General features: G+C 54.3%; 1 protein-coding gene across 2 annotated transcripts in view; it reads right to left on the reverse strand.

Annotated features, from left to right (window-relative positions):
• Window positions 1-13,419: 13,419 nt before the first annotated feature.
• The window catches only part of LOC137454324 (zinc finger protein ZFP2-like), a 394,553-nt gene continuing 382,457 nt past the window's right edge, over window positions 13,420-25,515 (reverse strand). The window contains exons 1-2 of one of the 2 annotated variants that reach the window (XM_068164375.1): window positions 15,532-15,911; window positions 13,420-15,140 (exon numbers count right to left, since the gene is read on the reverse strand). In XM_068164375.1, coding sequence (XP_068020476.1) covers window positions 13,706-15,139 — 1,434 coding nt within the window. In that variant the 5' untranslated portion in view covers window position 15,140; window positions 15,532-15,911 and the 3' untranslated portion in view covers window positions 13,420-13,705. Of the gene's footprint in view, window positions 15,141-15,531; window positions 15,912-25,515 lie in introns of those variants that run through there. The other variant, XM_068164376.1, reaches the window with a different exon arrangement.

The raw sequence follows: 25,515 nt of genomic DNA on the forward strand, positions 1-25,515 counted from the left end.
CTCCTCTCTTAATAGAATAAACCAGGTTGGAAGAGACTGTCAAGATCATTGTGTCCAACCCATCAACCAGTCCAACCCACCTAAACAACTAAACCATGGCACCAAGCACCCCATCAAGTCTCCTCCTGAACACCTCCAATGATGGTGACTCCACCACCTCTTCTCTTGGCTGTTTTGCTTCACTCAGGAGAGATAATGTGCTCTGGCTGACCTTGGCTAAGCCTAACTTCTCTGCTCCTTTCTCTTGTCCCTTTTGTGCAGGGGGATAAGGGGGAGCCAGGGAGGGAGAAGCCAGTAGCTTCCCCTGGTCCTTGGCTGGGGGGGGTCCTTGTGCTGTTTATTAGGAGTGGGTTTGGGAAGCGCTGAACTGTAAGGGGGGAGGTGAGGAATTGGCTCTGCTCCACTGCATTGGAGCAGGGGACTGAGTAGAGAGGATGGGAGGGGCCCAGGCTGTACTGGGAGTGCAACCTAGGATCCAGCCTGTACTGGGAGGTGATAAAAGCATTCAGTCTGTAATGGGAGGTGTGTCAGTTTCAATTCAGCCCCTGAGGAGACCCCGACACAGTGGGCGAGGGCTGGGTGGGTGGGGAGGGATACACTTCCCTGCCAAGGAGCCCTGCACCCATGCCTGGTGAAGGAAGACAACGACCCCCTGATGAGAAGCAAGCTGCAGGGCTGGCCAGGAATGGATCTTGATCAGATTCCTGATGTCTTGTTTTTGTCTTGTCTTTCTTGGCTTGAATGCTTCTCACTGGACAGCCACCTGAGAAAGCCTCCAGCAGAAGTTTCCAACCTACCACAGCCTGGGACTGCAGACACAGTGCTGTTAGGTCTGCCCTATGAACTGTCTGCAACTAAGGCAGCAGCTGAGCTGACCACAGACTCAAATGCAGGAGGAGTGTGGTTCACAGCTGCATCCACCCACTGTATTGGATGCAAATGGCAACAGAAAGCTGCAGTGCTGGAGGTTGGCACTGGGAAGACTGTGACAGAGGAAGGTGATGCACAGGAAGGAGAATTGCCCTGCACTCATGATGGCAGCAGAGAATGGTGCCACTGCTATTCACACTGATTCCTGTGCAGCCTACAAGGGTGCCCCTGAATGGATGTGTCAGGGAGAACCTAATCAATCTGGAGAGCTGGAGACTGGCCATGATTCTGAGAAATAGGTCACTCAAGACCCTCAAAGGTAGGATGGGTCAAAGGCCATGCACAGAAGGGAAGAGCTGCTGCAAAATGGAACCAGCAGGCAGCTCACCCAGCAAAAATTCCTGTGGTGAACAATGAAGGGGAAGATTGAGCAAGATTGGCTGAGTGGCTGCACATCAGAAGAGGCCATGCAGGGAAGGCCAACCTCTATTCTGAGTGTCAGCCTCGAGGATAGTCAGTTTGAAATAATTCTTATATCTTATCCACAATGTTGGGTAAGGCTTAAGGCCAACCACCCAAACCAAGCCTCTACCCAACACACCAGACACAAGAAGACTCTGTGGAGCCCCTGGCAAATTGATTATGTTGGCCCTTTGAAGACCTCTCCTCGGAAAAGTTATATCCTGGTGGGAGCAGAAGTGGTTTCAGGATGAACCATGGCCACAGCTCTCAGTACTGCCACAGGAGCTCAAAGGATTGAAGCTCTGGAGAAATGGTTCAGCATTCTACCTGTGCCTGAGTGTGTCCAAAGTGACAATGGATCACACTTCACAGTGAGCACAGTGCAAGACTGGGTGCAAGGAGAATGAATTAATTGAGTGTTCCCTACCCCATATTATCCTCAGGCTAATGGTGTAGCTGAACAGACCAATGGTCTTCTTACAAGACATGCTGATAGCTCAAGGCACAGCTGGGACACACAGTTGGCAGAAGCAGTTTTTACTGTCAGCAGCTGATGAGGAATATATGGAAGCCCCAGAATTCAAACATTTAGTCCCATGGAACTAGTGATGGCTACTGACCATGGACCTGATGGACAGAGGAGTGAATCCCTACCACAGATATAGACAGCCCAACCTGTACTAGTGAAGCTACTGTCCATTGGCATTGTGCCCATGATATTGGGAAAACTCAGAGGCTTCTATGCCTGGGAAGCCTTGGATGGGATTAGGATTGGGCAGGGACAACAATGGGGAGGCTGGGGAGGGTGAGGAGCAAAGTTGTCCATTCAGTGTCAGACTTGAAGGACAGATTTCCCTGCAAGTGCAGATGTCCTGGTGAGACAGCCTGGGTCAGTGTCACTTGGTGAATTATCATCTCTGCTCTGAACTGAAAGCTAACAGAATATTCTACCTCTGATATGAAATAAATAATAAAGGAGCTTTGTGAGGAGCACTTTGAAATCCTGAAGAAAACTACAAAGACACAAATAGCTCTCAGGGAACTTGGGGATCATTGCCTGAGCCTCACACACTGAGAGGAGACTGAAGGAATCTGCTCAAGAAGTCAGAAGAAAAACAAAGAGTGCCTTGAAGTATTAACTGGCCTCACTGAGGGCCATTAGCAACAAAGCCTCCCAGGGGTGGTTAGAGAAGCTCCAAGGAGGCTATGATTGAAGGCAGACAAAGGCAAAGTGCAGCTGAACAAATCCTGGCCTTAGTTTATGAAACAGGGAGGCCAAGCTCTGAGCCTCAGGCCTTGGAAAGGCAGATCCTGAGAGCCTCCAACTTGAACTTCCTCTCAGCAGCCATGGTGGCAGAAGCTGCTGCCAGAAGGAACAAGATCAAGACCTTGTCCCTGTTGCAACTTTCAGCCCTGCCAGAGTCCTTGGCCATCCCTCCTGCAGGCTGTGCTAAACTGTCCCATGCCTGCAGCTCCTTCCCTTCAGGCTGTTGATATCCATCTGTCTTCCCCAGCCAGCTCTCCCCCTGACATTTCCACACCTTCACTCAGGCCTCTTCACTCTTGCTGCCTGTTCCTTGACACACAAAGGCAGACATGGGCTGTCCAGACTCCTTCTGGATCACCTCTTGCACCACAGCTCTAGAATTTGTCCTGGCCTCCAGTCTGAACCTTTAAGTTGCACCTTCTGAAGGCTTCCTTCTGTGTCCACAAGCAAGAAAAGCTCCATCACCTGACACCCCCCTTCAAGCAGGTGCACATCACCCCTGAGCCTCTGAGCCTTCACTTCACCAGGCTAAAGAAGCTCAGCAGCTTCAGGTTCTAGATAGAGACTCCAAACTCCATCCAGGCAGATCTCCTGCAGAGCTTCTGCAGTACCTCTCCATTCCTCCAGACTAAGGAACTCCCCAGCCAGACACCAATATTGCAGATGTGGTCACAGCAGTGCTGAGTGCAGGGCAGGACAACCTCTGTGTCTGGGTGGCCACATCCCTCCTACCACAGCCCAGCTGCACTTGGCCGCCTTCACTCTGCTGAGGCTCTGCTCCATCCCAGGCCATTGGCAATGGTCCCTGCCAGAGGCCTTTCTGCCTGGGCACAGAGCAGAAACTCCAGCTGTAAAGCAACAGCCAAGATACCTCCTTGCTGCTGCCTGGCACAGTCCCCAGCTCAGCCCTGGGTCTGCTGCAGGCCAATGACACAAAGAGATTGGAGTTTGCAGTGACCTCACACTCACCTCATGGCCAAGTGGCCCCTCCTGCCCTAGGAGATCCTCAGCCCTCACTAATGTCCCAATATTGGCCCAAGGCCTCAGCCTGCTTGTGGCCTGGCAGCTGAGCAGCCACAAGAAACCTCTCCAGGGCCTTCCAAGGCAGGTCCCTGCTGCTGTCTTTCAGCTTCTCCAGCAGCCAAAGACAAGCCCTGTCCTTGCTGTTGTCCCCTCAGGCCATCATATGGCAGGGAGGTGACAACCCAGCTCCAAGGCTCTTCCTGCAGGGGCCACCAGGTGCTTAGAGACAGGGAGTCACACAAGTCCCTTGCCCACCACATGCCTTCTGCTGCCTGCTGGGAACTCTGGCAGCTGGGAGGCCAAAAGCCCAGAGGCCAGACAGGAGTCAAGGGCTGCCCTCTCATCTGCTGCAGCAAGTGACCTCCCAGTCCCTTTGCTGCCCTCTTTCTGCTGCTGCCCTATCAGCTGCTGAGCCAGCAGTGACCTCCCAGCCCCTGCCCAGTCTTGTGCCAGCTGCTGTGCAGGAGATGCTGAGGCACAGCTGAGCTGTCCATGGCATTGCCACCCATCTGCTCCTGGTGTTTGTGAGCTGCTCAGGCACAGGCCACCTCCTGCTCTTCTTCCAAGGCCATGAGGCTGCTTTGGGAGCTCCCAACCCCTGCCCTGTGCCCGGGGCCAAGCAGAATCCCTTAAGTGTCGGAGGGGATGCAGGTGAGGATTTAGAGCAGAGGATGGAGGACTGGGGCTGAGGTGTCAAGATTGGGGCTGAGGGCTCAAATCTGTCCTTCAAGTCTGTGGCTCAGGCCAAGGCTGAGGAGAGGCTTTGGTGTCCTGCTGAGAGTACTGGGTAGGGCTCCGGTGAGGACCAGCTCTGAGTTGCACAGCTTGGGTTTGGGTTTGGGATCTGTTGAGGTCTGTGGTAAAGGACAAGGCCTCAATGCGACGGGTAAGGGCCTGGACCAGGGTGAACAATGATTACAAAGTCAGGGACAGGGGTAGGTGTGAGAGAGGCTGAGGTGGGATGGATGAGTTGAGGGATGAGCTCACTACCTGTGAGTTAGAATAGGGGACTGGGTTCAGGGGAGGAGCACGTTTGGTTGTGACTGATTAGAGTGTGAGGGGTCCAGGCTTTACTGGGAGGTAATCAAAGGAAGGAGTTTTTATTGGGAAAAGGCCTAATGTGTGTTTGGAGGGATTAAAGGGATCCTGTTTTGACTGGGGCAGGGCTCAGACTGTACTGGGAGGGCATGAGGGTGTGTAGTTTGTACTGGGATGGATGCAGATGTTACTGGGAAGGGAGCCAGGGGATATATTCTGTGCTGTGCTGGGACCCAGACTATAGAGGAAGAAGACAATATGAGGTAGCTTTTATTGGGATGAAACATCATCTGTACTGGGATAGGGCTAAAGGAACAATATTTAGGCTGAGTCTGTACTGGAAGAGGGTCAGGGTATCCAGTATGGCTTCTAAGTAGGTGCAGTCTGTAATTTGAGGGAGTTGGGGGATGAAGGCATGAGGAGACCTCCTGTTCTGATGGCAGTGCTGCTCCGGAGCACAGCTCTCTCACAGAAGCTGCCATGAACTGTCCCTGCTTGCAGTCCTAGCGCTGCCGCACAGCAGCACAGTGCCTGAGCTGCCAGAGCACTCAGGCTGTGCTCCAGCACAGAGGCTCAGCACGAGAGGGTAGAAGGGAAGAAAGAGCAGCACAGGACAATCCAAGCTCTGGGGCTCCCTGGCACTGCTGCTGTGCTGGGACTCTGCCCCTCCACCTCTGCACACAGGCACTGCCCTGCAGCTCCACAGAAGCCTTGGAGGAAGGAACTCAGAAAAACAACTCCCTGCAGGGTCCTTTATTATGTTCAGCACATAGAGGGACCACAGCTCCTCACGTACACAGTCTCTGGGTCACATCAAACAGACCCACAAGAAATCCGAAATGGTCTGAAGAAAGACATTTGTGTGGGAACAACATTCTCACAAGGGGAACAGCACCAGCAGCAGCCAGAACTCAAGCAGCCAGGCTGGGCCTGCACTGAGTGACATCAGAACTGCTCTGCAGGAGAAGACAAAGAGTTTATAGTTTCTGAAAGCTTCCAGGGCTCAGCTGGCTCAGGGCAGCCTTGAGGTCCTGGTTCCTCAGGCTGTAGATGAGAGGGTTCACTGCTGGGGGCACCACTGAATACAGAACTGACACTACCAGGTCCAGGGATGGGGAGGAGATGGAGGAGGGTCTCAGGTAGGCAAAGCAGGCAGTGCTGAGAAACAGGGAGACCACAGCCAGGTGAGGGAGGCAGGTGGCAAAGGCTTTGTGGCGTCCCTGCTGAGAGGGGATCCTCAGCACTGCCCTGAAGATCTGCACATAGGACACCACAATGAACACAAAACAGACACAGTATAAACAGGTACTGAGAACAATAAGTCAAAGTTCCCTGAGGTAGGATGTGGAGCAGGAGAGCTTGAGGATCTGGGGGATTTCACAGAAGTACTGGTCCACAGCATTGCCCTGGCAGAGGAGCAGGGAAAATGTATTGGCTGTGTGCAGCAGAGCATAGAGAAAGACACAGCCCCAGGCAGCTGCTGCCAGGTGGACACAAACTCTGCTGCCCAGGAGGGTCTCATAGTGCAGGGGTCTGCAGATGGCAACATAGCGATCGTAGGACATGGTGGTGAGGAGAAAATACTCTGTTGACAAAAAGAATACTAAAAAGAAAACCTGGAGAACACATCCTGCATAGGAGATGTCCCTGGTGTCCCTCAGAGAATTTGCCATAGATTTGGGCACAGTGGTGGAGATGGCACCCAGGTCAAGGAGGGCAAGGTTGAGGAGGAAGAAGTACATGGGGGTGTGGAGGTGGTGGTCCCAGGCTATGGTGGTGATGATGAGGCCATTGCCCAGCAGGGCAGCCAGGTAGATGGCCAGGAAGAGGCAGAAGTGCAGGAGCTGCAGCTGCCTTGTGCCTGAGAATGGCAGGAGGAGGAAGTGGGTGATGGAGCTGCTGTTGGACATTTGTGCCCTTTGTGCTCAGTGCAGTAGCCAAAAGGCAAAGGCAGTCACAAGTCAATGGAGCACAACCAAAGCCATTTCTCAGCCCCTGATACAGAGGAGAGGAGACCTCCCTCCAGCTCTGTTGTTGAAATATTTTGTGCTGGCTGAGCATACAGGGAAGAGCAGAGACTCTTTCTGCTTCCTGCTGCTGAGTCAGTCCTGCTCTGCAGCAGGGAGTGGTGGAGGCAGCAGCAAGGTCTGGTGTCCACTTTCAGAGGAAGGAGATCCAAAGCAGAAAGGCTTCTCAGCATCTCCCAGTGCTAAGGAGAGAGGGTAGAAAAAGGCAGTTCCTGAATGTTTTAGGCTTTTTCACTGCAGCTGCCCACATCTCACCCCCAGAGTGGTCATGGCTGTCACAAGCTCTCACACACAGCATTTCTGATGCCCTCAGGGGGAACAGAGAGAGCAGAACCCTGCAAGGCAAGAGGCTGCCTGTGGCTCAGAGCAGAGTGAGGGGAGCTGCTGTGGCCCTGCTGCCACTTCCCCACTTCTCTGGGCTTGTGCCCTGCTGAGCTGGAGGTGATCACACTCCCATGTGCCCCTGAAAAGCCACCAGACCCTGCTGAGAGCAGAGGGATCCCCCACAGACCACTCAGTGTCTCAGCCTCTCTCAAGGTCTCAGCACCACACTTGCAGCCCAGCACACTCAGGGCTCATTGCAACACCCAATGGCATTTCCTCTCCTGTGGCAGCTTAGCCTCTGCTGGAGCTCTGGCTGCAGAGGAGGTGCTTCACACCTTGCAGCCCACGACCCTGAGGGCAGAGGCTTTTCAGGGGAGGAAGAGGAGGACAAGGGCCTTGCTCTGAGGAAGGGTCAGGCCTGGAGGGGTTCAGATGGAGATGTCTGAATGCTCCCTCCCACAACATTGCTGTGTTCAGTTTCCTTCCCTGATCAGATCCCTGCTGCCTGGAGGTTCTCACCCTGGCAGGAATGTGCTGGGTGATGGATTTGCCCTGCTCACAGAGCCCATCCCAGCCCCTGTGCACTCACCTACAGAAACCTGCCTGTTTGCAGGGCACTGGCTGGAGGCATCCTGATGAGTGCAGCCACGGTGCTGCTGGTGCTGTCCACAGGCAGAGGCTGAAGGCTCTTTAGGAAGCTCCCAGCAGACCTCCTAAACACTCCAAGATACAGCTCCTGAGTTTCAAGGACTTGTTCCAACTTGAATGGTCCTTTGCTACCTCCCCCACTTTCCCTCATCCTCAGAATAGGAAACTGAAAACACAGACTCAGGAACTCTTCTCTGTTTAGAGCAGACCCTGCTTGGACCTTGTCCTTAAAACATAACTTTGGAAGTTCCCTGGTGCTGAGCTGCAGCTGTGAGCATCCCTGACCCACACAGCAGCCTCTCCAGAGCAGAAGGACCCTGCCCCACCCTGCTCTGCACTGCCAGGGGTGGCTCCTGACACCTACAGCTTCTCCCCACAGCCAGCATCAGCTGTGGCTGTGCCAGCTTTAGTAGATGCCTCTTGGAACTGCACCTGAACCACCCTGCACCCACAGCCTCACAGTGTCAGTGACTGCACTGACTTCTCCAGTGAGCTCCCAGTCATGCTTTCAGTCCTGACCACCTTGAAGCTCTCTCTGCCTCCTTCATTGCCCTGAGATCCTCTGTCTGTGTCCTCAGCCCTGCTGTGCTGTGCAGAGGAGCTGCTCCTGGCCAGAGCTGTCTCCTGCAGCGCTGCCTGCTTGCCAGCAGCAACCTCCAGCACAGGAGCCTGGCCCAGCTCAGCTGCTCAGGACCAGCCCAAGGTATTTAAAGGAGCCCTCTGGTGGCTTTGCTGCGAAGTCCATGAACCTCAGAGACTGAGAAGATGATGAAACCTCTTCAGAAGTCAAAGTCAGATTCAAACTCTGAAGTTTCTTCTACTCTTAATGGGTCCCAGTGAAGCATACTGGGAAAGGGTCCCCAGGGTCTGGTTAGAGCAGGAGACAGTGGATACAATGGAAGCATCACTGGAGGCACTGAAGCATCTCCATGCCATGGCGAGAGCAGAGAACTGAGGCAGTGCTGACAGGTCAGGACAAGCAGCTCAAGGTGGCTCTACTGCTGAATAACCCTGGAGGGGTTTCATTGATCCAAAGGGCCAAGCCCTGACCCCCAGCCCCTGGCAAGGCAGATCCTGTCCCTCACCTGTGGCTCTAGGCTCTGCTGGGGGCAGTGGGGAGTGTGGATGGGCACTGACCAGGGTGGGACCTTGACAGGATTGTTGTGGTTTGCTTGCAAAGAAACAACTCCTGCTGAAAAGGAATGAAATGTACCTTTAAAAGTATTTTTTATCAGATGCTTTGTGCAATAAAAACCTCTCCAATTAGCTGCACAAACCTTGGCAATAATTAGTGATTCAGCAGTATTTAATGAGCCCCATGGAGTATTTGGGGCTGATTACATCATCCTTAGGTACTGCCAGGAGACTCTGCCAAGGTACTGCCAAGAAGCCTCTCAACAAGTCCAAGTCAGAAGAAAACTCCAAAGTACCTTGAAGCACTGATTGACCTCACTGAGGCTTGTTGCTGGCAAAGGCTCCCCAGGGACTCGTTAGAGCAGCCTGTTAGAGGCCAGGATTGCAGGGAGACAAAGGCAAAGTACAGGGGAGAAAAACTTGCCTTTGGTCTAGGAAGCAGAAAGGCCAAGCCCTGACCACTGCCCTTGGACTAGAAGAACCTGAAAGCCTCAAAGCCAAGTTTCTCCTCACAGGCCTTGGTAGCAGAGGCAAGTGCCAGAGCCAAGGGCACAACGACCTTGTTCCTGTTGGGCCTCTCAGCCTTGCCAGAGCCCTTGGCCATCCCTACTGCAGCCTCTCCTGCATTGTCTCATGCCTGCAGCTCTTTCCCTTCAGGCTGCTGACACTAATCTTGCTTTCCCTCCCAGCTCTCCCCCTGCCAATTCCATCCCTTCCCTGAGCTGTCTCAGCTCTCCCTGCCATTTCCTGACACCTCTGGATGGCCTCATGCATAGCAGCTCTGCCCTTGGAGGGACATTTCTTTGGCCTCATCTCCACTCTGAACTTTCTGAGCTGCACTTTGTGAAGGTTTTGGACAAGTCTGAACACAACTGGTAACCAAACCAATGTCTTCTGACAAAAGCAAGAGATTCCAAACCAGGCAGTGAAAGGTGAGGAGAACTTCTCCTGGCTAGCTGATGGAAGGGAAAACTCAAGCTTTGCCAAACAAGCAACAGGAAGAAGTGACTCGGAGAACTGGAAAAACTCAACAGCTAAGGCTGTGCAGTGTTGGTGGCTGAGAAAAAGGATGACACCAAGATGTGCTCAAGCACCAGCCCTTAGCAGAGGCCACTTGATTCATTCACATCATGGCTTATATCTTTTTCTTTCTGTGTCCATGTGCCCTTCGTACTTAAGCGATTGGTTTAGCCTTGGCATCCAGGCACCTCTCTCCCCCTTTTGGTACCCTGGGGAGGTCTCTCTGTTTCTTCCTTTGTTGTTCACAGATCTTCTTCCCTGGAGTTGTTTACATTCCTGAGTCAAGGGCAGAGCTCTGCTTAGTTCAAGGTTAAAGCTGCCCATGGCCACCTGCTTTATCTGCAATTCCTCCTTTTTGCCCAGAGCTCATTCTCTTCTGCAGGGCCCTTTGCAGACATGAGAATGAACAGGGCACTGCCAACACCAGGATTAATCCAATCAGCAATATTCACAACCCAGTTTGTAATACTCTTATGTCTATGTTTAGAATGATCACTTCAGTGTGTACCACACAGACCATCAAATTCTGCCCAGCCCTGACTGTGAGCTGATAACAAAGAACCAACAGCAGCTCGATTTTGCAGCCTGGCATGGCTGACACTGTCCTCATCAGTGGCTCATTCAAGCAAGACTTTTGATGCTTCCTTGTCTTGTTTTGCAACCCAAGATGCCAGTTCCCTTAGCTGAGCTGGTGCTTTGCTGTAGCAATTTGAAGCAAGATTATCCTGGCTGCTATGTCTTCAGCTTTGTTCTTCATACCTCCATGATCATCTCATTCAGCTGTTAGGCTAAGCCTGCATGGCTTTAAGGCAAAGGGAGTGTGATTAAAGATCATAGTACTAGATCAGCTCCAGATCTATGCTGCAGGTACACACAGCTTTCTGCTTGTAAGGTCCCTGAAATATCTAATTCTTGAGGCTCTAATGGGGCAAAGAGCAAATTATCATCCCACATGTCCTGATGCTCAAAACACCTTACTGTTGTGCTACAATTTAATTTTGACAGGTATTTAAATTCCAGGTTTGATTTACTGCATGCAGCAGTGCTGCCCAAATGTTTTGCTATCCCATGGAGTTAGTTGATATGTGCTGAGGGCATTGTTTCCATTGATCATGCTCTGCAGTAGGCCAAACACAACAAGCAGGGAACCACTGGACCCTGGCACCTGTGGAAACACAAGTGTACCCATGGCCCCAGGTCACAAGATCCCAGGGGCCTTCCCAGTCAAGGGTCTGTTAATTGCAAACCCACACTGGGGCCTTTTTTGCCAAAGGATTGCTCACAGACTGCAATGACAAGAAATGAGTTACTATGGCAGGGTTCATACCACTCTGAAAGATGTTTATTCAGGGTATAGAAGCTTTCCACAGCCTGCTGTGTGGTGTCTCCCCCAGCATTCCCCCTTTCTGTTTTTCAAGCATAGTTTGAAGAGTGTGATGGGCAGGTTCAGATATGGCCTGGCCTGTGGGGCAGTGGGGTATGCTGGGAACATGAGGAACCCCCCACTGGCATACCAACACTTGTGGTCTAGAGGCGATATAGCCGGGGCTGACATCAGCTCTGATTTGCTGTGAAATGCCTAGGGCAGAAAAACCTTTTCTCCAGGGCATAATTCCATCTCAGGCCTTTTCACCACCATGTGGGGCAGCCCATATCCCAGCAGAGAATGTGTCAACTGAGACAGGGACATATTTCAAAGGCCCAGACTCGGGCATGTGAGTAACATCAGATTGCCATAGCTGTAGGCTCTGTAGTCCCCTGGGATTGACACCAGCTGGCTGGGTGGAGGAGACATGTTGACAATCTGCACAAGAGGCCACAATATCTCTTGCTGAAGACAACAATATGCCAAATTGCCTCTACAGTGTGTGAGCCCCTTGGTGGAAAAAGGCATGGGATTGAGCTGCTTGCTGCCACAGCAGGCGTAGGAACAGCCAAGCAGGCACCATCAGGGCATCAGCTGTGGCATTTCCCTCAGACATGAACCCTGGCAGCCTTGTGTGGCTACGAACATGCAGCACATAGTATGGTTCTGTTGACTTTGCAGCACAAGCCATAGGGCTTTTAGCAAATGAAACAAAGATTTGTTGTTAACCTCCCTCAGCAGTGCTTGGTCCAACCGCTGTACAAGGTTACAAACACACAGTGAGTCAGTGACAATGGTTATGGGCTTGTTGGGCCACTTAGTAAAGGTCATTACCACAGCTTTTAACTCCAGGAGCTGAGGTGAACCATCCTGAGAGGCTAGGAGCTCCTGACATTTCCCCTTTTCTTGCCTGGCAGTGACTGCCTTCCCTGTTTCGCATGAACCATCAGTAAAGATTGTCTTTCCTGGGACTGGTGTCACAGAGAACCAAGTCGGTTCCACTCCTTGCAGCCCTCCACGTAGCTGCAAAAATCGATGTGCCTAGCATGCAGCAAAACCTTTCCTGGGTAATCTATCAGGGCCATTTGCAACTCAGGGCTGTGTGCCATACACCAGTCCAGATATTCTGACATTAAAGGCAATGTCAAAGTGGCAGGGTCTGGTCCTAAGAGTTGAACCCACCATTGCCTGGCTTTGTACACAACCCCAGCAACCAGCTCCATTTGAGTGCTCACTGTTTGCTTTGGGTGAAATGGTAAAAATGCCCATTCCAGAAAATGCAAAGGATGTGGCCAGTGTTCATTCCACTGTGCTGTGAGAGCTAGAGGATGACCTTGGGAGATAAGCACATAAATGCTGACAGGTGCTGCTTCTGCTACCCGACGGGCTTGTTCCCATGGTGATGGCGAGCTCCACTTGCTTCAGTGCAGGTTATGCTTTTGCAGTCAAGCATCGAGGAGATAAAAGCTCAGGGTCTCCCTTCAGTAAGCCAAATAAGAGAACTAGCAGGGTTGTGCTGATACCTAGCAAGGGTCTTACCCAGTTTATGGTTCCCAGTAATTTCTGCAAATCATGAAGGGTGGTCAGAGATTGTCGAATTTGTATCACTTGTGGATGAATTGCTTGATCTAAGAGCTTGCCTTTGGCTCAGAGAGGGCTAAGGGCCTCTTGTGCGCTCTGTTGCCAGGCCGTAGCCTCTTCTGGGATTCAGTTCTCTTGGAGCTTTCCCCATTTCTGTCTTGGTCCAGGTTTGAGGCCTGGGTGTAGTTGCTGCCTGTTGGTGCAGGCTCTTCAGCTACAACTCTGGCAGCATTTGGCTCTTGGTGCTGCCTGGGTGAGAACAAGGCAAGTTGTCTAACTCCTTGCCTGGTTTAAATACTGTCCCAAGACAATTCATTCCCTTTGGTAACACAGAACCCTGAAAACTGCATCTATAGGATGGGGCATAACCAAGCATGGCCAGGGGCACACAGATTTCACAGCTGTCTGGGCTAGGGCATGTTCTGGGGTTTGACCTTCAAGACACCCTCCAAACACCTAACATCCCTTGACACCCCCCTGAAAAAAACCCTCTGAGTTACCCCTGAGACTGCCCCTAGCAAGACACTCACTCTCAAGACTCTTCTGAGAACCTCACTTTGACCTCCCTGAACTGAGCACACAGCTCCAGCCCCATTCCTAGGGAACAAATATGTAAAATAAAAGCAAACAGAGAAGATTTGGTGAGTTTGGGAGTTTTATTGACACAACTGGGCAATGGACAGAGAGGCTTTTACCCCAAGGAGACACAAAGAAAGGGGGAAGAACCATTCAAACCCTGGCAAAGCTCAGCCCAGCTCCAGTGGCTGTGCCAACTCAGCACTGCAATTGTTCTCATCAGCACTAATTGGTGTTCAGAAGGGCAGGAGGTGTGTGTTCCTGCTGGAGCCCCCAGCCTCTGAGAAATGCAGAGGGAAAAGAGGTGATTTTGGTGCTGGAAAAGCCTTCTCAGGGGATCACAATTACCCTAGTAGACCCTGGGTAGATCTATTTGTACCTCCTCTGCTCTTGGGGCTGGTCACTGGTGTGGCTGAGGTGATGCTTGGTTAGACACGAAGTGCTGGTGAAGCTCTGGCCGCAGTCATCACAGGTGAAAGCTTTCTCCCCCGTGTGCACACGATGGTGCCTGGAGAGGTTGTAGATGCAGGTGAAGCTCTTGCCGCAGTCGGCACAGCTGTAGGGTTTCTCAGTGCTGTGGATGAGTTGATGCTGGGTGAGTGCAGTGCTCGTGGTAAAGCTCTTGCCACACTCAGCACAAGGAAACAACTTCTCTCCGGTGTGGACGCGGCGGTGGATGGTGAGGCTGGAGGTGGTTTTGAAGCTCTTGCCACAGTCCTTGCAGGTGAAGGCCTTCTCAGTGCTGTGCACACTGCGGTGTCGGGTGAGGGAAGATTTCTGAGTGAAACTCTTGCCACAGTCAGCACAGCTGTAAGGTCTCTCACCCGTGTGGGTGCGGTGGTGACTGGTTAGGTCGGAGCTGCGGCCGAATCTCTTGCCGCAGTCAGCACATCTGTACAGTTTATCGCCACTGTGGATGAGTTGGTGCTGGATCAAGAGAGTGCTCGTGGTGAAGCTCTTGCCGCACTCAGCACAGGGGAACAACTTCTCTCCAGTGTGAATGCGGCGGTGGATGGTGAGGGAGGAACTGCGCCTGAAGCTCTTGCCACAGTCCCTGCAGGTGAAGGCCTTCTCTTTGCTGTGCACACTGCGGTGCTGCCAGAGGGAAGACTTGCGAGTGAAGCTCTTGCCGCAGTCATCACAGTTGTACGGCCTCTCACCGCGGTGGGTGCGGCAGTGGTTGGTGAGGGCAGAGCTATGTCTGAAGCGCTGTCCGCAAGCAGCACAGCTGTAAGGCTTCTCCCCGGTGTGGATGCGGCGGTGGATTGTGAGATCAGAGCGTCGTCTAACGCTGTGGCCGCAGTCAGCACAGGTGAAAGGTTTCTTGCCAGTGTGGGTCAGGCAGTGTCGGATGAGGATGGAGCTCTGTCTGAACTTCTTGCCACAGTCACCACAGACAAAGGGCCGGGTGCCAGGGTGGGGGCAGTGGTGCTTCAGTGGCTCTGAGCCAGCTGGGAAGCTCTGCCCACACTCAGGGCACTGATTCAGTTGCTTGAGTGGCACAGAGGGACCTGCTCTGGCTTCATCCTCCTCTGCAGAGTCCTTCTCCTCCTCATCCTGGTCACCTTCCTCCTCATCATTATCCTCATCCTCATAGTCATCATTCTCCTCCTCATCATCATTATCCTTGTCCTCATAGTCATCATTCTCCTCCTCATTATCATCCTCCATGATGCCCTCCTCCTCATCATCATCCATGCTGCCCTTCTCCTCCTGTCCCTTGGGGCTGCAATTTTTCTGCTCCAACTTGTTCTTTGGGAACTTCTTCTCCCAACTCTTGTCTGGGTCCTTCTGGGAGGCCATGCTGGTGGGGGAAGAGGTCACAGCTGTGATATAAGGACCATGGAAGCACCTGAGCCTAGGAGTTCAAACCCTGAGATCCTGCCTGGGTCATGATAGCCTCTGACACCTCCCAATACTCAACACCCAGATGGGGCAAGCAATGGAGAAAGGTTCTCAAAACCTCCCAGTTATTGCCATGCTGGGGGAGTCAGATCTCTAATACCTGTGCTGAGACCCTGGCTTCCTGTGCTGGGGGTGCTGAGACACCCTGGGACTTATGGAGCGCTCTCATCCACCCTGTGCCCAAGCTCTGCAACACTGGCAGGGTGGTTCCCAGCCCAGGCCCTTTCCTTCAGTCTCTCATGGCTCAGACAGCAGAGGCAGCAGCACTGACCCACACAACCAACCCTCACCTGCCTGTGGGGCCCCAGACTCCCACCACAGCTGATGTCAGTCAGAGCCCCCAGAGGGCTGAAATGTGCTGGGTAGGAGGCTCTGGAGGAGGTTGGGAGGCACCAAAGGAGTCACTGTGGGGCTGTGGTCCCAACTGTTGACCCAGTCTGTGTTCTTCACTTGCTGGGCTGTCCCAAGGAGCAGATCTGCAAACTCTGCAGTTGCTCAGCCCCGAAGTGGAGATATGATGGAGAGAGAAGAACCACTTGAAGCATTCAACATCCTTCAAAAATGATTCACAATGCTCACAACCACTTGAAAAATCATCCAAATCTCTTCACAAACTGTTCAAAGCTCTTCAGGAGTCATTCAAATCTGTTCAGAACTCTTCCAACTCATTTCAAAGAGATTTTGGGGAGTCTCCCAGCTCGTTTCATGCTTCAAAAACACTGAGAAATGTTTAAAACTGCCTGAAACCTCTCCAGAATCTCTTCATTACTCCAAAAAAACTCTGCAGGAGTGAAGAAAATCTCTTCAGAGCTCAGAAAACTCCTTGGGTGGAGATTTTCGTGAGTTCCTGCCCTGCTTTAGCCTTCAAGACTCTAGAAAAAGGCTTCGACAGGCTTCAAACTGCATTAAAAATCATCAACATCTCTCTGAGCTTCTTAAAGGCAGCTAAAAATCATTAAAAACTCTTCCTACCTCCTAGAAGTTCCCAAAGCCACCCAGAGAAGCTTGGGAATCTCTCTTTCAAGATCAATGGAGAGATTTAAATGAGTTTTGTGGTCTCAAAACTCTTCAAATATGCCTGAAGAAATCATCCAAATGTCTTCAAAACTCCCCCAAATATCTTCAGAAGTCAATAAATGCCTTCAGGACTGTTCAACACCTCTGGAAATTTCATTAAATCTCTGACAGACTCTTAGCAACTCAGAAGAGTTTTGATATTGATCTGTTTGTGTTAATCTGTTTAGAATCATAGAACTGTTGGGGTTGGAAGGGACCTCAAGGATCATCTGGTTCCAAACCCCTGCCATGGGCAGGGACCTCAGAGTAATTGGAGATTTACCTCCAGTAAAACAAGGGATTAAAGCAGAAAGCAGGAGCTGGAGCGAGGGCTGGGAGCAGCGCTGCGGGGGCTGGAGCAAGGGCCGGGAGCCTCAATAACAGGAACTCAATGAATGTATGGAAGCCCAGAGGTCTGAGGGACAGGACTTGGATCCTGATGTGCTTCTCATCTGAGAGCTGAAAGAAGGCAAGACAGGAACCTTGCACTGTGTGTTTAGAGGCTCCAGGGCTGCTTGCCCTGCAGGAAGGAAGCTGTCAAGCACAAAGGCAATGCTCAGAGGCAGGCAGTGCTTATCTAAGACCATGGACAGATAACAGGAAACAGGCCAGGGACAGCTCAGCATCTTCCTGCAGGAGTGAGCAGAGGAACAGGACAAAAACAACCATAAGAGGTTTTAGCCAGGTGGGGGTTGGTCTCTTCTCCCACGCAATCAGTACCAGAACAAGAGAATACAGGCTCAAGCTGTACCAGGGGAGGTTTAGGCTGGAGCTGAGGAGAGAGTTCTTCACAGAAAGAATTCTTAGCCATTGGGATGTGCTGCCCAGGGAGGTGGTGGAGTCACCATACCTGGAGGTGTTCAGGGTGGGATTGGATGTGACACTTGAGGCTGTGGTTTAGTTAGTTGTGAGGTATTGGGTGACAGGTTGGACTTGATGATCTCTGAGGTCTCTTCTAACCTTATTGATGCTGCGAAAACAGGCCTAGTTTCTGTGATAAGAGCAGAGGTGGAGAGGAAAAATGCAACTAAGGAAGAGCCTCCCAAGCTCATTGCCAAAGCCACTGCCAGGGGTGGGCAGGAGGAGCCAAATGTAAGTGGGTCTTGGTTTAAAGAGAAATAATTTGACTCCCAAAGGAAGTAAAATGAAAAGGCTCTGCTGGAATTGGAAGAGAAATGCAGAGCTGGATCTAAACATCCAGCAGAGCCCAGTTGGAGGACACAGAGAGGCCTGCAGAGAGATGGACACAGCCCTGTGCCCGAGGGCAGGCAGAGGCACCCCTGGCACAAGGGCACAGCAGAGCCCCACAGGAAGGGGCTGGGGGGCACAGAGGCCTTGGATGCCACCACCCCCAGCACAGCCAAACCGCCCCACAGCTGACACCAGCCCCAGGCGCTCCCAAGCTCAGGCTCAGCACAGCACCCACGCCTGACACCCCCACGGCACCCAGCACACAGCCTGCCCACAGCTCCCCCCCGCGCCTGGCCCTCAGCCCAGCCGCTGCCCTTCAGCACAGCAGCCGCCCGGCACCTGCCAGCACAAAGCCTCCAAACCCCCAGGGCTCCCCCACACACCCCCACAGCAGCCTCTGCTGCAAGCCACACCCCACGCTCACCACCACCTCTCCTGCACACAGCAGCCCCCACAGCTCTGCAATAGGGAAGATGGAAGCACCTGAGCCCAGGACCTCAAACCCTCAGATCCTGCCTCGGTCATAGCAGTCCCTGACTCCCAGCACCTCCCAACAGCCAGGTGGAGAGAATGCAGAGGGAACCTCAAACATTCAGTTTCTGCCACAGTGTAGGCTCACCCCTCTAATACCTGTGCTGAGACCCCAGGTTCCTGTGATCAGTGCCCTGAGGTACCTTGGGACTTACAAGTGGTGTTGTCCCACTCTCATCAAGCCTGGCAGCATTGCCAGGGAGGTTCCTAGCTCAGACTCTGTCCTTTGATCTCCCCTGGCTCAGACAATGGAGGCAGCAGCACTGACCAAGGAAAACCAAACCACCTTCAACCTTTGCATCAACTCCTTTCACAGGCCTCAAAGAGAGCCTCTCTGCCTCCTGAAACCTAAGACAATACCCTGCAGAACAAGTTGGAGGAGCTCAAGGGACAAGCTGCAGAGGGGGCCCAGGGCAACCTCCTGAGCTTCAACAAAAGCAAGGGCAGGGTCCTGCCCCTGGCCTGGCACAATCCTCACAATCAGGACAGGCTGGGGGAGGATGGGATAGGAAGCAGCCCTGCAGAAAAGCACTGGGGGGTGCTGCTGGACAAGAAGCTGCACAGGAACAGACAGGGGGAGCCTGCAGCCCACAAGGCCAAGGGCAGCCTGGGCTGCACCAAAAGCAGCAGGGCCACAGATGGACAGAGGCCATCCTGGCACTTGGCTCTGCTGAGACTTCACCTGCAGCACTGCAGCCAGCTCTGGAGCCCTCAACACAGGAAGGACATGGACCTGATGGAGAGGGTCCAGAGGAGGGACACAAAAATGATCAGGGGCTTGCAGCAGCTCTGCCACCAGGACAGGCTGAGGGAGCTGGGGGTGTTCAGCCTGGAGAGGAGAAGACTCTGTGGAGACCTAAGAGTGACCTTCTGGTACCTGAAGGGGACTACAAGAAGGATGCAGAGGGACTCTTTGAAGCCATTGCCTCTGGTCCTGTCCCTGCAGGCTTTGCAAACCAGAGCAGAGCAGATTGAGATTGGAGGTGAGGAACAAGTTTTGCACCAGGAGCCTGCTGGAACACTGCAACAGGTTGCTCAGGGAGGGGCTTGAGGTCCCAGCCCTGCAGAGGTTCAAGGTAAGGCTGGACAGGGCTCTGGGCAACCTGAGCTAGTGCAGGATGTCCCTGATGACTGCAGAGGGGCTTCGACTGCAGCACCTCTGCAGCTCCCTCCAACCCAAACCACTCCAGGATTCTAGGAGTCTAAGGGCAGCCTCCAGGGAGGGCAGGAAAAAGATGAGACAGAGGAGGACAAGGAAGAGGACAAGGAGGAGGAGAACCAAAATCCCTTCCAAACTCCTCCAAACCTCTGCCAAATTCCTGGAAAGCTCTTCCAGCTCTGCAGAGTTCATTCTGAAGAGAGCTGAGGGAGTTGCTAGGCTCAGGGATGTCTTGCACACTCTGCACAAATGCTCCAGAAGCTTTCCAAGTGCCCTCAAAACCAGCAGCACAGCTCTGCTGCCACACAATGCCAGGCTGCAAGGGACCCCAAGGCTCAGCTGCTCCAACCTTGCCAGCTGACACTGCACTGGAAAGGAGCTGGCCCAGCCCCCTGCCAAGCTGAGCCTTCCAACTCTGCCCTGCAGGGCAATCCACCACTGCCCTGGGGAGATGATTCCAATGGCTGACTGGCAGGGAAAAGCTTTTGCCTCTGCAGGGCACTGCTCCACTTCAGCTCAACTCTTGCAGCTCAGAGCTAGCCCCCAAGCTTAAGAACCAACTCCCAAGCCCAGAACCTGACACCCTAGCTCAAGAACCAGCAACTAAGATCAGAACCACTTCCCAAGCTCAAATACCAAGCCCAAAGCTCAGCACCAGCCCCCAAGCTCACACTCAAATCTAACATGCAGATGCAGCTCCTGGGCTCAGAGTGAGCAACTAAGCTCAGAACCACTTCCCAAGCTCAACAACCAGCCCCCAAACTCAGCACCAGCCCCTGAGCTTGAGAACCAGCAATTAAGGTCAGAAGCCCTTCCCAAGTTCAAAGCCAGCTCCCAAGCTCAGCGCCAGCAACTAAGGTCACAACCACTTCCCAAGCTCCAGAACCAATCTCCAAGCTCAGTGGCAGCCCCAGAGATTAAAAACCATCCCCTGAGCCCAGAGCCAGCCCCCAAGCCCAAGAAGCAGCCCTGAGCTCAGGGAACAAGCTCCTGAGCTCAGACCCAGACCCCAAGCTCTAGAACCAGCAAGCAAAGTTAGAACTACTTCCCAAGCTCAAGAACCAACCTCCAAGCCCAGAGCCTGACCCCTGAACCCAAAACCAGCAAGTAAGGTCAGAACCAATTTCCTTAGCTCAAGAACCACTTCCCAAGCTCAGAACCAGCCTTCAAGCCCAGCACCAGCCTGCAACCTCAAGAGCCAGCAACTAAGGTCAGAACCACTTCCCAGCTCAAGAACCAGCCCCCAAGCTCAAGAGCCAGCAACTAAGGTCAGAACAACTTCTCAAGATCAAGAACCAGCCCACCAGCCCCCAAGCTCACACTCAAATCTAACATGCAGACTCAGCTCCTGGGCTCAGGGCCAGCAACTAAGCTCAGATCCACTTCCCAAGCTCGACAGCCAGCCCCTGAGCTCAGTGCCAGCCCCCAAGCTTGAGAACCAGCACCTAAGGTCAGAACTACTTCCCAAGCTCAGAACTAGCCCCTGAGCTCTAGAGCCAGCCACTAAGGGCAGAAGCACTTCCCGAGCTCAAGAACCAGCCCCCGAGCCCAGAGCCAGTCCCCAAGGCCAAGAAGCAGCCCGGAGCTTAGGGAACAATCTCCTGAGCTCAGACCCAGACCCCAAGCCCAGAACTACTTCCTGATCTCAGAGCCAGCCCCTGAGCTCTAAAACCAGCAACCAAGGTCAGAACTACTTCCCAAGCTCAAGAACCAACCCCCAAGCCCAGAACCACTTCCTGAGCTCAGATGCAGTCCCCAAGCCCAGAGCCTGACCCCCAAGCTCAAGAGCCAGCAACTAAGGTCAGAACCAACCCCCAAGTTCAGAACCAATTTCCTTAGCTCAAGAACCACTTCCCAAGCCCAGAGCCAGCCCTCAAGCCCAGAACCAGCCTGTGAGCTCTAGAGCCAGGAACTAAGGTCAGAACCACTTCCCAGCTTGAGAACCAGCCCCTAAGCTCCGAGCCAGGCCCTGAACTGGTGCCCCTGAGCCAAGAGCCTGATCCCTGAGCTCAAGAAACAGCCCCCAAGCTCAGAGCCAGCTCCTAAGCTCTAGAACCAGCAACTAAGGTCAGAACAACTTCTCAAGATCAAGAACCAGCCCACCAGCCCCCAAGCTCACACTCAAATCTAACATGCAGACTCAGCTCCTGGGCTCAGAGCCAGCAGCTAAGGTCAGAACCACTTCCCAAGCCCAGAGCCAGCCCCCGAGCCCAAGAACCAGCAATTAAGACCAGAACCACTTCTCGAGCTTAACAACCAGACCCCGAGCTCACACTCAAATAAAAAGTGCAGACTCAGCTCCCAAGCTCAAGAATCATCAGCCAACATCACACCCAGCCCCCAAACCCAGACCCACACCCAAGTTCAAGACCCAGCTCCCAAGCTCAACTTCCTGCCCCTCTTGGGGGCACCACAGCTGCACACAGCACTCCAGCTGGCAGCACACAATGCTGCCAGCACAAAAACCATTGCAGCAAAAGCCTCAACCTGTGCTCAGCTGCCAAAACCAAAGGGACCTCAACTTGGCCACAAAAGAAAGGACCAAACTCAGCCAAGACACTGATCCAACACCCAAGGCTGCACAAAACAACCAGCAACAGCTTCCAGCAACAGCAGACCTGTAGCTGGGCTGCAAAGCTCTGCAGAAGAAAACCACTCCAGAAGGGCTCCAGGGCCCCAGGGATTGCAAAGCCCAGGCTCTCACTCTCCTCCTGCACAAGGAAAGCTTGACTTGCCCACAGGAAGCCAAACACTTCCCCACACCAAGCCATCCACACCACTTGACTCTCAACCTCCTTCAAGCCCTTGCCTGGCAGCAGCACTTCCTCAGCCCACAGCTCCAGCAACACCACAAGGCCTTGAAGGCTCTCCTGCACTCCACACCTCTCAGCCACACCCACACCCCTTGGCCACCCACAACCCAACAAGCTTCCTGCTCACCACTTCTCTTCCCAAGCCTCACCTCCCTTGGGCCCTCTCAGCACACCACCAACTGACCCCAGAAGGCTCCAGCTGACAGCACTGCTTGCAAGAATCCCAGGCACTTCCAAGGGCAGACTAGGAGCCCAGAGGCAAAACCCAAACCTTTCCCCTCTCCACAGGACTCTCTCCCATTTCCCATTCTTCCCAGCACCTCCAGCACCTAAGAGGCATTTGCTCTGGGGCAGCTTCCTCACACAGCCACACAATTGCCTGGCCTGCAAAAGACCTCTCTCAGCACTGAGGCCAACTGCCAGCCCCAACACCACCAGGGACACCAAACCATGGCCCCATGGCCACACCTGGCTGCAACACCTCCAGCCATGGCCACTCTACTGCCTCCCTGGGCAGCCTCTGCCAGGCCCTGACCACTCTGCCACCAAACTCATTCCTCCTCCTCTCCAACCTAAGCCTCCCCTGACACAATTTCAGGACACTTCCTCTCCTTCTGCCACCTGAGACTAGGCACAAGAGCCCAACCCCCACCTCACTGCAGCCTCCTTGCAGGGAGCTCCAGAGGCCAAGGAGGGCTCCCCTCAGCCTCCTCTTCTCCACACTAAACACCCACAGCTCCCTCACCTGCTCCTCACCAGCCCTGCTCCCCAGACCCTTCCCCACTGTTCTTGCCCTTCTCTGCACCTGCTCCAGACCCTCAAAGTCCTTCTTGGAGTCAGGGGCCCAAAACTGACCCCAGCATGCCAGGGGTGGCCTCCCCAGGGCCCAGCACAGGAGGACAATCCCTGCCCTGGCCCTGCTGGACACAGCACTGCTGAGACTTGCAGAGCACTGCAATTGCTTTGCTCACTTGCAGCAATCATTTCCTTCCCTTCCCAGCTCATTGCACAGCAAAGAGCAGCAAGGGAATTGCTTTGGCTTCTGCTGAAGCTCCTCCAAGGAAGCTGCAGGACTTCTCACCACCAAAACCATCAACAACAGGCTGCCCCCAGCCCAAGCCAAACCTTTCAGTCCAAGTCAATGCAGTTCCTCAGCCACAAGCAGACACTCAACAGCTCAGCCTCATTTGGCTGCCTGCCAGCAAGCATTTCCCCAGGGGCAGAGCAGCTGCAGCACAGCAGTCTGCTTCTGACCATGCTTCCTGCCAGCACAGCTGACAAAAGCTCTGCACAGCTCTCAGCCTGCAGCCACACAGCAAAAGCTCCTCCTGCCCTGAGCCTTTCTGTGCTCAGGAGGCCTGCAGAGAAACTGAGAATCACTCTGCAACCCCCCAGGGAATCTTTGTGCCTCAAGAGCTTGCAGAGCACAGAGGCCTTGGATGCCACCACCCCCAGCACAGCCAAACCGCCCCACAGCTGACACCAGCCCCAGGCGCTCCCAAGCTCAGGCTCAGCACAGCACCCACGCCTGACACCCCCACGGCACCCAGCACACAGCCTGCCCACAGCTCCCCCCCGCGCCTGGCCCTCAGCCCAGCCGCTGCCCTTCAGCACAGCAGCCGCCTGGCAGCTGCCAGCTACCACACTGCCCACAGACACACACAGCAGGTGCAGCTCCAGCACCATCCACACACACATGCAGCATAAAGAGCCTCAGCTGGAAGGGTTTTTTGTTGCCTTCTCTCCCTGCCCCTTTCTCTCTGCAGATCTCCTGGAGCTGCCACCCCACATCCCCAATGTGAGGATGAGGTTGGATGGGAGGGCACAGTGCCCAGGGGCTGCTGCTCATCTCCCAGCTGCCACATGCAGAGCTGCAGCACAATTCACTCCTTTGGTCCCCTGCAGTGCTGCCAGGTTCTGGCACTTCCTGCACACACAGCTTCCAGCTGGGCACTGGAGCCCTTCCCCTTTGGTGGGGGACAAGGCCTAACTCCTGCCTGACCACCCCCAGGCCCTTCCCTCATTCCCAACCCATCCCTGGCCCTGGAGTCTTTGCTGTCCTGTGGCCCTGGGAGGGGAAAATAAATGTGGTGACTGAGGAAGCCTCTAAGGGACCTGGGCTGGAAGCAGGAGCACAAGAATGGAAGGGCCCCGAGGCTAAAGGCTGGGATCAGCTGGAGGGCTCAGGCCAAGGGAGAGGCTTACAGAGGAGGGGTGGGGAGGGACCCTGCAGCCCCCTCACACAGCAGCTGATGAAGGGGAGGACAGGGAGGGAGTGAGAGCTCAGGTGACTCCTGCCCTGGGGTGTGGGGTGAGGTGTAAGGAGTGGTCTAAAAAGCATCATCTGCCTCATCACTGACATCAGGAACCAGGACACAGCCAGGGAATAGCCTGGGCACAGCCAAAGCATAACCTGGGCATAGCCTGGGCACAGCCAAAGCATAACCTGGGCACTGCCTGGGCACAGCCTGGGTACAGCCAAAGCATAACCTGGGCACTGCCTGGGCACAGCCTGGGTGCAGCCAGGGCATAGCCTGGGCTCCCCCCTGAGCCTGGCCCACAGCCCAGGCACTGCCCTTTAGCACAGCAGCTGCCGGCACAAAGTCTCCAACTCCCCAGGGCTCCCCCAGAGCCCCCCTCCCAGAGGAGCCTCTGCTGCACCCCAGCCCCCACTCTACCCAGGACCCCTGCAGGGCACCAATGGCTCCTGCTGCAACACAGCAGCAACCAGAGGGAGTCTGCAGCTGCCCCTAGCAGAGGGATTCAGCAGCACAAGGAACCCCACCGAGCCCCCACCCCAACCCCACCCACGGCCCCGCAACCGCACAGACCCCTCCCAGAACAGCACAGACGACGCTCACCGACCCTGCACACCTCTGCCGTACCCCACAGCCCTCCCCGACCACCCCAAACCCACACAGCCGCACAGAGCTCCCCATAATCACAGCGACCACCCCCCCCCCACCGCACAGACCCCAAACGCCAAGCTTGCAGAGCTCCCCCGGACCTCACAGACCCACCCCCACCCCGTACCCCACCGATCTCCCCCGGATCCCATGCAACCCCCCCCACATAGCCGCAGAAGCCCCCAACCAAACCCCACCGATTCCCCTCAGATCCCCGCAGAGGCTACCCCCCTCGCCCCAGGACCCCTACCCCACAAACCCTTCCACAACCCAAGCGACTCTCCCGACCCCTCGCAGCCCCCCAGAGAGCATTCCCTGATCCCCACCCCAACACCCCCAACTCAGCCCCAGAGACTCACTCACCCCACCTGGACCCCGGGGCAAGTGGGAAGCGGAGAAGGAGAAGGAGGAAGAGCTCAGCGCACAGGGAGCCGCCGGCCCCGGCAGGCTGCTGGCGAGCAGAGAGCGCTGCGAGGGAGACCCCGGCCCGGCCCCTCCGGCTGCTGCGGCCACGTGGAACGGGGAGCGGAAGCAGGGAGCAGTCTGGAGAGGAAGCCCCGCCCACGGCCGGGCAGCCTTAGCCAATGAGAGGCGGCGGGAGCGCGGCAGCTCCTCCCC

This window comes from Melanerpes formicivorus, unplaced genomic scaffold, assembly GCF_026170545.1.
Source record: "Melanerpes formicivorus ecotype bairdi unplaced genomic scaffold, bMelFor1.0.p_v2 SCAF_80, whole genome shotgun sequence".
NCBI lineage: Eukaryota > Metazoa > Chordata > Aves > Piciformes > Picidae > Melanerpes > Melanerpes formicivorus.